The sequence below is a fragment of the Brachyhypopomus gauderio genome, chromosome 18 (genome assembly GCF_052324685.1).
Source record: "Brachyhypopomus gauderio isolate BG-103 chromosome 18, BGAUD_0.2, whole genome shotgun sequence".
Lineage (NCBI taxonomy): Eukaryota > Metazoa > Chordata > Actinopteri > Gymnotiformes > Hypopomidae > Brachyhypopomus > Brachyhypopomus gauderio.
This window is the reverse complement of record NC_135228.1, coordinates 18,380,736-18,395,950: the sequence shown is the minus strand read 5'-3', so window position 1 is coordinate 18,395,950 and position 15,215 is coordinate 18,380,736. Positions and strand designations below refer to the sequence as shown.

The following is a 15,215-nucleotide window of genomic DNA, read 5'->3' as shown; positions in this document are numbered from 1 at the left end:
ATTGTTTTATTCTTTTTAGATTAAATCATGACTAGGAAACATTGTTTTTAAGCTTTCGCTAGACTGACATGCGACTGATTCACTTACTGCTCAGATGTTGTTGGCCAATGTTGCGGTTTTGGTTTCTGTTTTCCACGGAAAAACGTCTCTTCCAGTATGGACCTCCTCCTACCGGGGTGACTCCCATATCTCACGTACATTATCCTTCATTGTCACAGACGAATTTAGGCTTTTCTTTTTAAAAGATACTTACTCTGCTGTCCGAGAGAAGAGGGACATTTTGGCCTTATATTAGTTTAAAGACCTTTTTTGTTATTGTTTATTTGAATTCGCGCGTGTCTGTCGTTTGATTTGGTTGTAGAACAGGATATGGTCTTGTAGTCTTATCACCTTTGACAGTCTTTAAATAGTGATATGTGCTATACGTTTACGGAGTTGTCTGACAAATTTATAGGCAATTTCAGCTGTTTTGAGGAAAATCACTGCAACAGGGAATAACTGGATTACCAGGTAGATCGTTCTTGTGCTTTCTAATAGAAGTTTTGTCGATTACGGAACATGTCTAGAATATATTAATACTACAACTATATATTAACTATACTATACTCACGTTCAATTGTTTAGTTGACTTTTTAATTGATGTTTTTGCCTCGACAATATATTCTGATAACCTCCGTGTATCCGTGTGCGTTTTAACTGCCCTTTGGTGAGCCCACCTCAAAGTGAAATGTTACTTACATATGAAGAAAGTGCCTTTATGAACTAATTGGCATTTCGTTAAAACTTGGAAGAACAGTTTCCGTGAACTATTTCTGTACACCAGTATGATAGTAATTCATTCTTGCCTGAGGCCAATTTGACTGCGTTTGACCCAAGCCAACATTGCGCATCTATACGTGTGGTATTTGGCAGTTTATCTGCGTCTTCATTACAGCACATTGTGTTTCTCCAGCAGATGTTTGATACGGTCAGACTTGTGTAAATGATTAGGTTCCCACGTCTCATCATGGCCTCTGTGCATTTCTGCCTTCTGTGTACATTGCTGTCGTTGCCGATAGCTCAAGGAAACCAGGACGGTGAGTTTAACTAAGAGCTGGTGCCAAAAATCATCTTTAATGTACAATATATTAAAAGTACTTCAGTGTTCTTTGAAAGCATTTTAAAAACTGAATCACACAATTTCTACTTTTGTCTTTGCTGCCTTCTATGTTGAAATTGTTTGTGTATTACTCTTGACAGGTCACCCATTAGCTGTCCCAGAGGTAGTGAGAATATATAAAGGAGAAAGTGACCCAGATAACTTTGGTGTTTGGAAGATGAACATTGAATGGAGAGCGAATTTCACCAACAGCTACAAACCAGAGAAAGTTGCCTATGACGTGGAAATCTTCCATACTGAGCGAATGACACTTGTCCATGATGTACGTAGCTGTTAATCTAATTCGTTTTTTTTTTTTTTTTTTTTTTTAATCTCATTGCAATGAAGTGTTACTACTTGCCAACCAGCTGCCTAGTGCAAATTAAAGGAAACCCAGATTTCTCTTTCCTGAAAAGCAAATTTTCACCATGCTCTGCTTGTATTAGGAGACAATAGAAGTGAATAATCCATCCACCACTTATCAGTGGAGCTGGACCTCACCCATACCACTTCAGTGTACTTCACATTCAGTCAGACTGCGATTCAGAGACCACACCCGCACCAGTGATTGGACACCATTATACACTTTACATGGTGAATATTAACTTCTGACCTTAGACCTGAGAAACAAAAATATAAATACTTAAATTGTTATCCTCAGTCATACCAGTATATTGAAAAGCACAATACTCTTTAAATAGTGAATATCTTTTGTGACCTTGGAGCAGAATTTTAAAAAATATGTAAAAAAACCTAAGATGATTGAAACTACTTTCAGACAAAACTACAATACAGTATATAACTATCTGACAGTGGCCATGTAGGTTTGTAGTCTAGACATAATCATTGTAAAATGAACTGCTGCTGTTGCTTGCGTGGCTTTGAATAATCTGCAATGACTAGGCTTTCTTCCCCCCACAGGAGAAGATGCACACGTCATGAGTACCAACATGATTTATCCTCAAAACCCCGTTGTTCTGGTTAATGACAGCATTGTATTCTGCTGCATCTTGACACCAGAGAATGTCAGAAACTTCACATCCTCCAGTTTCACATTACGGATCAGCAACCACACATATGTTACAAGGCCTATACAGTACTCCTCCATCTCACCGTCGTCTGGTTTTGATATAACATGTAACGGTTCAGGCTCAACAGCTTTTACTGGCCGTAAGTGTAAACGTTTTAAGGTTGCACTTGTTTTCTTTCTTTTTTTTAAAAATTTATTTATTTATATCGTTTTTACAATGTTTGAGGTATTAAATGCTTTCAGCGGGCACAATTATGTACAGAATCCACACAGTAAAATCAAGTGATTGCTTGCCAGTTTAGATTATTTGCATTCTGTAATTATCAGATTATTAGATTGGCAAAATGAGAAATATTTTGTGGGTGATGTTCCTAAATTCTCAATGTGACTGGCTGCTGCAGACGCACCTGATGTCAGGAACTTTATGTGTGAGACACGAGATCTCACTTCTGTGGAGTGTCACTGGAGTCTTGGCCGATCAACTGGTCTTGCATACAATATCAAATACATAGAGTATTCAGTCAATGGAAGGTACAAATTCCAATTTCTGCTAAAATTATTTGTGTTTAAGAGTTCGGAAGGATCTCTTTAAATTATATTTGAAATCATGCAGAGTACTTTAACTGACTTATTATCCAATTTTTATGTGCCTCACACAGAAATTGTTCAGGAACGAATATATGTTCAGACATTTGTACATGTGTTCTGGCTGATGGCATAGACAAGGGTGTGGTTAATTGGACACTGACAGCCAAAAATGCCCTTGGCAAGAAGATAATCAGTGATGTAGCTGATCCAAAACACAGGGGTAAAGTACAACATTTAGATTGTGCTCATATATACTAAAATATTCGTAATTCCATGATCACATACATCAGCCATGATGGCAGTCAGAGCTGTTCTTTATGTATTTTAACCAAAAAACTGTATATTCCTTTGTAGTACGACTAAAAGCGCCTGTGCTTGAAGACCCCATTTTTGTTTATAAAAGGTCAGCCACTCTTCAGTGGAAATGGAATGCAATGAAATCCAGATCCTTTCCCTTGATCTGTGAAGTGGAAGTCAATGGACAAACTGTTGAGGTAGGTATCATTAAGTGCCTTTAATGACCGTTATTCATTATACTTTTCACATCTTTAAAATGACATGATGTTGTGGTTGCTAAATGAACAGACCACTAGTCATGTTTATTATCACAATTGTTGGAATGCAGCTTTAGGTATTTTAAATATAGAAAACATTCTGATTCTGATTTCACATAAAGGGAACATTTAGTGGAACCAGCCTTGAGTCATTGGTTTTACCAGACCTGCAGCCCTTCACTAATTACACAGCCCGTGTGCGATGTGGCTCTCTAGAGCATTTTTATGAATGGGGTGATTGGAGTAACCCCACTACATTCATCACCAAAGAAGACAGTAAGTATAAGACCATTTAGAAAGCATTATTGTAAACATATTATTACATAATCATACAATGCAATCATAACAATTACATTCAGGATTTTATTGACATTTATTCCTATTATAATACATTTAGAGCATTTGAAATGCATTTAAAATGGCATTTTTTCTTCTTTACTGACACCATAAAATTTTATATATTTAACTTGTAAATAGGTTTACAGTAACAAAATTTCCATATTTGACAACAGAGAAACGTTTTTGAAAGCAACAACAATTACATTATGATATACTTTGTATGATGTCTGAAATTAATGACTAAAAATTAGAGAACATGCAATCAAACTCAACATAAAATCTCCCTCAATCTAAATAATTTATTTATGCTAAAATCTGTGACTGTCCCCCCCCCCAGTTCCACAACCCATAGATGTGTGGGTGCAAGTTCTTGGAGAACAGACCTGCGTCATTTGGAAAGTAAGCGTACTTGATGTTTTTCATAATTTGCCTTGGCAAAGCTGAACAATCATTGAGTCTCTTTTGTTACCGCAGAATCCTACCGTGAGTCAGAGTCATGGGATTATTACAGGATATGAGCTGCTTTTAGGCAGTTCCAAGACCAAGAGTGAAGCCATCAGCAAGTCTGCCACTGAGCACTTCCACAAATTCAGCTCAGGAGTTGTGGATTTTATTTCCGTTTCTGCTAAAAACTCTGCAGGTTATTCCCCTCCCTCCAGTGTCATCATTCCCAGCCTGTTTTCAGGTGAGACGACAGGCTAAACAATATTACAAAGGCCTCTGCAGACTTGCTTTGACTATAATGAATCAACTACATAAATCTTGTACTTTTCACAGATAGTGATATTAAGACCAGTGCCATCAATGAGACCCACCATCATGATGGTTTTTATATGTTTTGGGAGCCAAGTCCTATTGCCACCTGTGGCTATGTGGTGGACTGGGTTCCAACGTTCAGAACAGAACTGTGTGCTGTTAAATGGAAGAAGATGCCTCCTGGTGTGTTAAATGCCAGCATTTCCTCAGGTAAACTGAGAGCTAGCTCTCTCTCTCTCTCTCTCTCTCTGTATATATATATTGACATATTATTGTATATATCATAATGACAGTCATTAAAATGTAATAATACCTATACTGTAATTAAATATTAACATCACTAGTGTATCCTCCTGTAGTCAATTAGTTCATGTCACCTAAAGCCATACTTTTAACTCATACCTATGTTATGAATGCAGACTTTGAAGAGGGAAGGAGATACACTCTATCAGTCTATGCCTGCACTTCAGGAGCTGCACATCTGCTACAGAGGAGAGAAGGCTATGTGAAGGAACTGTGTAAGCAGCCCTAGATCCATTCCTTTAAGTGTTGAAGAACGACTGTATTAAGCCTTTTGGAGTAAAAACAGTGTGGACTCGAGAGGAAGCAGGATTATTTAAAATTGCATACTTGAATCTATTACTAATCTTTAGTAATGCAACATGGGTCCTGAATACACAAAACATTTAAGCAGTGAAATTGCAGTTATTCTTATATTCTTATATCAATACTGAGTACAAAGATTGTTTTTGCGCAAACTGATAGTAAGAGATGTAAATACAGTGACTCCATATCTTGGTAGCATGTCGCTGTATTCTGTACTGCTTTTCCTGTTTCGTGCAGACTTTCCCATTGTGTTCCCTTGTGTGTCCTGGACCTTCTTTTTAGCTCCATCGGGGCAAGTTCAGAATCTAACAGCTGTGCAGCACGGTCCAGACGTCGTGCTTTCCTGGGAAGAAGTGCCCAATGACAAGCAAAGAGGCTTCATACAAGGATATACTATATCCTACAAGCCTTTCAAAGAACAAAGTTAGTTTTTTTCCCTTAGATCCACTTGTTTAAACCTTGACTGGCTCGACAGAACATGGTGACAACAGATCATACTGAGGCCGTTCCTCACCTTTTTCCTCAACATTGCAATTGTCACAATACGTGCACACAACAGATATTGTAAAACTTGTATCATATTTTATTCCACCCAGAGGACGTCAATCAAAACACCAGTGTCAAAACACATAGGCTTAATCTCCCTCCTGGTACATACTTGTTCAAAGTGGTGGCCTTCACATCTGCAGGAAAGGGCGATCCATCTGACATCACTCTGACTGTGGAAATACAGAGTATGTGTGCTGAAATGTTCATTTTAATATCTAGTACATTGATAAGCACAGTTACCACGTAGACTACATTTTTTTCATTAGAGCTGTTGTATAATGCACACATGAGGGATGATGGTAACATGATGAAGACCATGTGAAAAGCAACTTCTCTTGTTTCTGCAGTTGACCAGATTATTATCAGCATTACCACAGCTTTGGTTATATTGACCTGTGCTTTTATCGCCATCACAATCCTTTGTTACCGAAAAAGAGAATGGTATGAAACCATAACAACTTCAAAAAAATGTTGGCTGTTTAATGAAATCTATCTTTCCATTGTGACTAAAGATTTATTTTAACTTTACCACAATCTTCATTAATTATGAACACATTAAACACATGCTATATACATTTAAATGAATGATAACCTAATGATTACTATTAACCTAATCTAAATACCATTAATAAATCCAACAGGTTAAAGTCAGCACTGTATCCAGAGATCCCTAAGCCAAGGCTTTCAGAAACTTGGTTTACAGAGGTGAGTCCTCAGTGACTGTCCACAGCTCACAAAGCAAATACTGTATGTTTATGGTTTGTCATCCTGTTAAATTTATAGTGAATTATCAAATCCATTTGACTTACTCCTATTCATTACTTAATGCATTTTAATATTTTATTTGTAGGTTCAACAGTGCCCTGTGTTTGATAAGATGTTGACGGCAGAAAGTGAGGCACTTATGATTACAAAACCAGAACTTTATCCCCAAGTTGTGCAAGAGGTTACAAAGGACCAAGAACTCACTGCTCTGAAATCCAAAGATCCACCACAAACCGAGAGCTGTAAGAACACTTGGGAGACTCAAACCATCCCTTCACTCATCACCAACCTCTCCTACATAAAGGCCCCATGTCCAGTAATTGAAAACCCTACATATAACCTGACTATGGCCCTTCCATCTGATGCTAATCAGGTATCGAATTACAGACCTCAAATTCAGAGTCCCAGTGACGAGATACAACCCTGCCAGGTCAGATCTGTTCATATGGACTCAATGGACTATCAGCCCCAGCCACTAGAACCTTTGACCGACTTACAGATTAATTCTGTGGAATTTGAATATCTGCTTCATAGTAAAATATAGCTAGTCCTTAGAGCTACAACTAGCCTACGTCATTCCAAAATTACTTTGAAAAAGGCTGCTTTAGTGATAAATAGTTTATTTTTTAAAATACTGTTTAAGTTTAAGAATGTGAACTCTGTTTTAATGTGTGGTATGTTAGTTTGTACTTTTTGTTACAAAATGATTTATTGAATGTAAATAAATCTTTTTTTTTAAGGATGGGATGTTCGAACATTACGATTGTTTTACTACACGTGGTTTGATTAAACTTGGGTCAGAACCCAAGTCGGTATATGCTATTCATACATAAATATCTTAGATATCTCAGATGATATGGCCCTCATCTCAAAGAAAAACCTTTTGAGGGCGGTCGTAGGCGTTACCAAGAGGAATGTGTATTTGATTGACAAGTCGAGTGGTGAATCATAGCCCCGCATCTTGAATCTTTGACCAGTCGTTTATCGAGGGGCGGACGTTTTAAATTCCCGGTTGCTGAACCGCTGCTTTCAATTGTTTCAGCTTTCTGCTGATGATGAAGTTTTAAATAGCTAAATTAGAGGTACTTGTGTGACATTATCTTTGGTTTTGTTCCGAGTCTCACCTTTATTATTTTGTGTTTGTTTTAACCACGACACCCAAATGTAGCTAGCGTTTTGTTTCCTGACAGACGCCTCATCTTTGTCGGTTATGTGCCAGCTCGTCAGTTAGCTAACGCTACGTCAGCTAGCACGCGACGTTGTCCTGGACTACAGCGAGCTGGAGCGCTCTGCTTAGCCAGCTAGCGTCCACCGGCTATTGTCCACCTGACTGCACCGCCTTCATCACATCGCGAGGTGGGTACCTGTTGAGTAGCTAACCAAACCACACATGTGTAATTCAAGTCCTCAACTCAGAAAACGCTTATTCGTGCTGCTGAGAGAAAAGACCGCTGTCCGGTTCAGACAGCTAGCCAGCTAACTGCTTGTGACCAGTAGCTAACAAAGTGCAATCTTTTCGCTTCTTAAGTTAATCACGTAATTTCGTAATTTGCGAACAACTTTGCTGTCCTAGCTAAATTTGCTTGCCCTAAATTGTCCTTGCTGTGCTATCCAGATAAGTTACACAAGCAGTTGGTGTTTCAAACCTTGTCTCCCAACTTTCTACATGTGTGATTACTGTCTGTTAATTTAAAAGCACTATTGTGTTTAAACTGTGATGTTTCCTAGGTTAGTATAATTACTCACGCCATGGAAGTTGGCACGTTTATACAAGAAGAAATGATGTTTCGCGGAGCTGAATTTGCTGTGAAGGTGGACGTACAAGATCGATTGCTTACAGTAGAGATTAATGATATCATGACGGCGGACCAGTGGAAAGGAGAGTTTGATCCTGCCTGTGAGTGTGTATAAAATTACTCTTCATCCAAAATAATTTAAGATCTCTTTCACCTACACTCACATATGCACTATTGTCGTTCTTTAGACATTGAGGATCTTACCCGTAAAACTGGAAATTTCAAACAGTTCCCTATATTCTGCAGCATGCTTGAGTCTGCAGTCAGTAAGGTAGGCTTCAATCTGACATTCTCCTTTCCATGGGGTAGAACAGTTGTGCATATGTTGGTACTAACTGAAGTTCTTTAAAACGCCTAGTCTAGTGAATCTGTGACTCTGGACCTGCTAACCTACTCGGACCTGGAACTCCTGCGAAACAAGAAGGCAGGTGTAGCGGGCAGATCTCGTGTCCAGAAACAGGCTCCTTCTCTCACTTCTAAACGCTACCTCATCCTCATCTACACAGTAGAGTTTGATAGGTCAGTAATGTTTTATGCCCTTTTGATTTACGGATGTCATTTCTTGTTCTTTGCCTTTTGACATCCTTTCTCTTGCTGCACATACTATGCCAGAATACACTACCCTCTTCCACTGCCCTATCTTGGTAAGCCTGATCCAGCAGTCCTCCAGAGGGAGATCAGGGCTCTACGGGCTGAACTTAATGCCTTGGGGATGCGAGGAGGCCACACAGCATCAGATCAAGAAACCCGCAGACTCCGTGCAGAGTGAGTCCTCTCTTTAACTGTTTAGCATAGACCTATTTTTCAAGTTCTTCCACATACTTGTCAGTATTACACTCAAAGGCACAAAGTACACTCGGGCATATATTGTAGACACAATCAGAATGTCCGATTTGACGATCAGTTATCTAAGCAGCCATTTATGATCTTGCATCAGGTTGACTGTGGTCAGGGAGGAGAAGGATGCTCTGGCCAAGGCTTTGGAGAGGCTGCAGCTGACCGGGCCTAGCTCCCCCCCTGGGGCTCATGGACTCAGAGAAGCAGTGCGAAGCCTGGAAGAGCAGCTGCTGAGGGAGAGAGCAAAAAGCCAGCGTTCAGCCAGCAAGAGGGGGCAGGAACAGCGCCACCTTATGGAGCAGGTGAGTGCCAACAGATATGGTCTGTTTCTCAACAGTTGTTGTTTCATGAGAAATTGACATTTTTATGGCTGAGAAACGTTTTTTGGTTCCTAATGTTTTATGATGGTTTCTCGCATGCATGTATGTGTATATTAATATAAACTCTCCTTAGTTAGAAGAACTTAGGGCCTCAGAAAGGGCTCTTCGGATACGTGTAAAGAGTCTGACTACTGAGGTAGCAGTACTGCGCCGGGGGTAAGTAGATTGTCTGCTCTTTTCAAACTGCCCTGTGAAGGTAAATATGTGGCTCATTCTTTAGAAAATGGCTGTATTGGAAGTTTCCTACTTCGTGTTTGCAGAAGGATGACCCCAGTTCTGTCAGGCCGGAGTGGGTCCAGGGGTGAAGAATTTCAGCAGTCATCCTCCAGAGAGCACAGTTTGACCCGAGTGGGAATGAGAGCTCGTTCAGGGTCCAGAGAGAGGGTTGAAAACAAAAGTAGGCGGTCAGAAGAGAGAGGGAGAAGGGCAGGTTCTTCAGGAACACAGAACTACATCTCAAGATCTTCACCATCACCTCTAGGTATGCTCTACATGATTCATTAGTAATTTGCATTCATGTTTCTTCTTCCTCATCTTTCTTTGCATATATTAATGTAATATTAAAATATCGAATATTAAATAAATTAATAATAATTTTGTAAAAATATGTAAACTGTATATGGAAAATATGATGTATGATGGTATTAAAACCATATGCTTTAAACCAGGCGTACTCAACTAAATTTGTCCGCGGTCCAATTTTGGCAGATACCTGTGACCTGAGGTCCGGTGCGGCGGGGGTGGCGAACGTAAGTTGTTGAGCGGGGTGGCGAACGTAACACTCGTGACGGAGTGTTTTTTCAATAGCCCTGAAATATATGCTACGGTTTTGTTTTGGTCCGTATCCAGTTAATCAGGAATGAGATTGGGTCCGGACAGGACTGCGTTCGGGTCCGGATCCGGACCGCGGTCCGCCAGTTGAGTACCCCTGCTTTAAACTATTAGTTAAACATATTGATCAGGCATGAAAATCTGTCACCTTTCGGCGAAATTCGCCGTTTTGAAGTTGAAAAGGGTGACCTACGTGAATCGTGTAGATCCGATGAGTTTTTTGTTGGGGGGTCGGGAGATTATATTTTAATTATCATATTGACTTAATTAGCAAACAGAGCACTTCCGAAATTGGCTATTTCAATGACAGTGGCCAGCAGTTTCCGCCCAGAACCTTCAAAGAGGCCAAATAGCGTTTCAATCATACGAACGTTCTTCATTCATGTTATTCATTTACTGCTAAGCGGGACGAGAAGCAGGACCTAGTGCTACACCGCGGACAAGTCAGAAGAGCGTACATTTACCACTACATTTACCAGATCGTACATTTACCACTACATTTACCAGATCGTACATTTACCACTACATTTACCAGAGCGTACATTTACCACTACATTTACCAGATCGTACATTTACCACTACATTTACCAGATCGTACATTTACCACTACATTTACCAGATCGTACATTTACCACTACATTTACCAGATCATACATTTTTAATTGGGTGGATTTAATTGGGTCATTAATGGTTTCAATCGTTTTCATATTTTGCGGTAAAACAAAGTTACTGCCGTTCGCTACAGCGTTGAACACTGTCAGATCTAACCACAAGCTCTTGTGATAATAGGCCCATCTATCTACCTATTTAAGTTCGCGTCAATCCCGTGTAGTTAACGGTGACATAAAATAAGAAACAAGATTTTTTTCTAGTGTGTCTGTAGTTGTAACTGGTGAATCCAGGGACGTGTGAGGATCACATTCGCACCAGGGCTGAATAGGTTGAAGATGAAGTTGTAAACTCTTGTCGTTTGAGTCTACCCTGTGCTTTAGCTCATGTTAGAAAATAAAAACACGTAAACCTGGTATTTTTACAATAATTTTCGCCGCTGATGTATGTATTCATTAAGACGTAATGGTTTTGACTGAGCCGTCCGGAATGGCGAAAGCGGCTTCTTGCGTTTACGGATTGCGTTTGAATCCATTGACATGACAGTCAAAAAAAAATTTTTTTATGGATTTTACTATATTTTACGGAGCCCGTAAGGTGACATCATGTAAAAAATAAATAAATAACGCGTGGCCACGACTTATTAACGCGTGGGAACGAGATACTAACGTCGCCTTTCACACGCGGCAACAAAGTTTATTTTTTCACAGCAAAGCAAGCAGATCCCAGGGATGTTCGCGAACTGACTGCCCAAGGAAGGTATTATATTTTTTACATGACGTCACCTTACGAGCTCCGTAATATTTGGCATCACCTGTCGCTGTATCCCCGTACACCAGCAGCCACCCCCCCCCCCCCCCGTCGCAGTATACCCATGACGTCACATGTCAACGCCCCGTCGCCGTATACCCATGACGTCACATGCCCCGCCCCCCGGTTTCTCACCTTTTTAACCCCTGACCCATTTTCATGCCTGATTGATAGTTGCATGTTGATAGTCACAGCATTCATAAATTCAACATTTTCTTGGAATGAAGACGTGTGTTGGGGGGTGAGGTTTGCTTAATGTGATGATTATGGGTGGCAAGCTCCAGGATGTCATTACAATGTGAAAGAAAGAACTGAAAATATAATTTGAGATTCGGTTACATAAGCTCCCCTGCTCTTACTAGAACACAGCAGTGTGTGTGAGCAGAGAGGAACTGTAGGAGCTTTGGTGTTTTCCTTCTCTCCAAGACTGCTCCAGTACCGTGACAGTGGCCCATAATGAAGTTTGCACCATACCTTTTACAGGCTTGGAGTTGGAGGTATTGTCTAGGTATTGGGTCCCTATTTAAAATCCCTAATGGTGAACATTGATATGGTGAGGCTCTCACCACCACAAAGAATTTGTTGTGGAATATAAAGACGTATCTAGAATACATGACCTCGGGCTTCCATCTACAGGGATGTGTCCCTGCAAGATGTACAGTAGGCTAAACTACTGCAGTATTAGGTTTTGGTTAAAATAAGTTCAACATTCAAGTTCGCACATTAAAAAGAATCATTTTTCTGTAATGGGGAGCAAGGAGTGGAAAGAGGACCTAGAGGAGTAGAGATGGAGTTGGGGGACTGCAGAGTGAGGAGCATGAATGACAAAAGTTGAGTGGAGTGATCAGAGAGCATGAGTTTTCCACTCTCACACTCTGGAACAGACACAAGTACTTCAAATAGATAGAACTGCAAAAATTGAAAAAAAAAAAATTAATGATCTTTAGAGTTAGTTTTAAGTTTCTTGTGATTATGTGAAAACTGAAAAAAGGTGAACTATAAAATCATAAGAAGGACCAGTTGTCTCAGATTTTAACCTTTGCATGTGTCTTATTCCTTTAGGTTCACGGGGACCACGGTTTGACCCAACAGCATATATTCAAGAGAAACACCGGCGCCAAAAAGAGGCAGATCTTAAAAAGTAACTTGAACTTTCCTTGAGTACTCTCTGTAACTACAGCATGGATTATTTGTTCCTTTCTGTGTGCTTTATGTACATATGTTTTAGAAATGTTTGTGTGTTTTTTATACATTGCCTGACTTCTAAATTATGCTTGGTGTTTATAAAATTATTTTATCATTCCTTCATTAGCCAACGGAAAGTCAGGAGGGACATGCTGGCATCACCAGTTCTGAATGAAAGAGGGCGGTCACGATCCAGAGAGCCGCTGTGTCATCTTACTAGAGCTGGGAGTGCAGGCCGGGGTAGGAGTGTATCTGTGGAGAGCAGGAGGAGTGGCCGCCGCTCTTCTGAAAGCTCCATGACTGAGTTTGAAGAGCTTGCTAAGCCCCTGAACAGCAGGTGAGTCACTATACTCAGGGCAGTGTAATGGTGACTGTGAACTGGTGTATAACTCAAAATGATTTCACACAGATAGACATCGTTATCTATGTTGGCCTTTTTCTCCATTGGACCAGCACAGGGGTGTACAATCTTTGCAATGGGGGCCAAGTAAGGTGAAAATGTGTGGGGGCTGACCAGCCTGGCGTGGCATTCTTCAGCCATGTTTATTTATTTACTTTTGTATGTATTTGTTTTTACAGAAGTCGAAGAATAGTTCATAATGGTCCAAACATGGTGAGTTACCGTGCTATTGAAGGACTTCCTTTGATTCCAATATAAAATACTGATCAAGGCCAAAAGTACTTTTAATATTCATACACATAGTAAAATTAATTTCTAAAAGCTTGCAAATTGTTTTTTAAATTCTTGTACTTCAGAGAATACCAATTTTTTTTTCTCCATAGACCAGAGGGAGACAAAAAAAGCCAATGTGTAGCACTCCAGCACAAAGAATGAGAGGTAGGTAGACTAAAAATAGTCTGTCCAGAGAGTACCTGATCCTGCTGTGTTGAATTGAAGCTTTTTTTTGGTCTTTCCCTTGTGCCAGAGAGTTACATGGACACTGGAGCAGATCTGTCCGAGATTGACGCTCGCCTGCAGGCCCTGCAGGAGTACATGAGGGATCTGGATACGGGCCATTGATGTGGCCATGTCAACATCATTAATATTAATGATGATCATGCATACACTTGTATTGACACTCATCAGTACAATCATATTTCCCCACCAATGCTTGCTGCTCATGCATGATGAAGCCTACTCAAACTTGTGGTTTTGTGCTATAAATGTGAGGCCCTTCCTGATTTGCGGCCTTTGCAATGTGACGGACATCATTTCTGAACATGCTACAATTGAGACCTGAGAGACTGTGATGTTTATATTCTTTGTGTATGTGGATAGTTTTAAACATCAGTTTGTATATATTGTAACTTGGTTTTAATCACTTCTACAAATGGATTGTGTGTTGAAAATTATTTTTATATGAATTTTTTCCATTTTTTTTATGTGTCTTCTGTTTATTTAACCATTTTCCTACAATGATATATTATGGTGCCATCAGTACTGGTTGCTTTAGGACTCACTAAGGAACATGACTTGAAACATTACATTACTTATTGGTTTCCTTACTTTGGATTTTATGGGTATATTTTGAGCTACATTATGATGATCCAGCCTTAGCCAAGCTCAGATAATGTTATGGCTCAGGGATTTCCAGGTATTGTGTTTTGCAGTAGGAAGCCACAGCTGGCTTAAATCTCTTAATGAACAGCATTGTGAGGTTTTTGTGACCTATCCATCTGGGAGAACATCTGCTATCTCCTCCCATCATGCACCCAATAAACAGACACTACATTAAAGCCAGACTGAATAACGGCTGCAAAATAGGTTTATTATGTGTGTGTACAGGACATTTGAATTCAAAGAAAGAAACCTAATTTTATAGTTATTGCACATAAAGTGACATTTCAAGCCTTTTTTGTTTGTTTTGCTTTTGATCACTGGCAATATAGGTCATGAATATCAGAAATCTAGTATCTTTATTTGAGTAGTTTTACATTATTATTCAAGCAGCAAAGATTGTGGTTCAGCACATGTGAAAACAATCATGGGGATTAGATTGCTGACTTTACAGTTGTTCAGATCATTGACAGTGACACCTTTCACAAAGGGTAAACCACAGAAAGTCGTCGTAAATGCTATATCAATATGCGTGTTCATATGAGTGCTATATCAAAGCATTGTCATAGAAAGTTGACCAGAAGGTAAATATGTGAGGGGAGAAGATTCCCAAGTAAACTCAATTCAAGAACTTAGTAGAGCTTCAGAAGGAGTGGACTGAGGCTAGGGTCAGTACACCAAGAGCCACCATGCGCAGATCTCTAAGGTGCTACAACTACCACGTTCCTAATATAAAGCCATTCATGAACCAGAGACACAAGAAGCATCTTACCTGGGCTAAGAAGAAAACTGGGCTATTGATCAGTGACCTTCAGTCCTGATGTCATATGAAAGTAAATTTTGCATTTCATTTGGAAATCAAGGCTCTAATGTCTGGAAAAGAA

General features: G+C 39.8%; 2 protein-coding genes and 1 long non-coding RNA gene across 5 annotated transcripts; 2 read left to right on the top strand and 1 right to left on the bottom strand.

Annotated features, from left to right (window-relative positions):
• The first annotated feature begins 39 nt into the window (after positions 1-39).
• lifrb (LIF receptor subunit alpha b) lies at positions 40-7,061 on the top strand. Of its 3 annotated transcripts, none has more exons than XM_076980677.1 (18): positions 40-510; positions 956-1,076; positions 1,240-1,421; positions 1,585-1,732; positions 2,060-2,308; positions 2,570-2,699; positions 2,828-2,976; positions 3,111-3,250; positions 3,433-3,586; positions 3,987-4,048; positions 4,124-4,334; positions 4,427-4,615; positions 4,825-4,923; positions 5,294-5,434; positions 5,608-5,745; positions 5,908-6,001; positions 6,202-6,265; positions 6,411-7,061. In XM_076980677.1, exons 2-18 carry the CDS (start codon positions 983-985, stop codon positions 6,867-6,869), a joined length of 2,703 nt encoding a protein of 900 aa, XP_076836792.1. In that variant the 5' UTR covers positions 40-510; positions 956-982; the 3' UTR covers positions 6,870-7,061. The 3 variants fall into 3 exon arrangements, with proteins under 3 accessions (XP_076836792.1, XP_076836793.1, XP_076836794.1); XM_076980678.1 differs by having other exon boundaries at positions 953-1,076; XM_076980679.1 differs by lacking the exon at positions 5,608-5,745.
• Positions 4,424-9,714, bottom strand: LOC143482332 (uncharacterized). The gene is made up of 3 exons (XR_013122202.1): positions 9,586-9,714; positions 5,670-5,730; positions 4,424-5,354 (listed from the first exon to the last, which is right to left on the bottom strand). It is a non-coding gene; the product is annotated as an uncharacterized LOC143482332 (long non-coding RNA).
• ccdc61 (coiled-coil domain containing 61) lies at positions 7,239-14,627 on the top strand. The gene is made up of 13 exons (XM_076980680.1): positions 7,239-7,681; positions 8,054-8,222; positions 8,310-8,392; positions 8,480-8,640; positions 8,734-8,886; positions 9,059-9,260; positions 9,412-9,494; positions 9,599-9,819; positions 12,651-12,729; positions 12,901-13,110; positions 13,353-13,386; positions 13,557-13,611; positions 13,700-14,627. Exons 2-13 carry the CDS (start codon positions 8,075-8,077, stop codon positions 13,792-13,794), a joined length of 1,524 nt encoding a protein of 507 aa, XP_076836795.1. The 5' UTR covers positions 7,239-7,681; positions 8,054-8,074; the 3' UTR covers positions 13,795-14,627.
• The last annotated feature ends 588 nt before the right edge of the window (positions 14,628-15,215 follow it).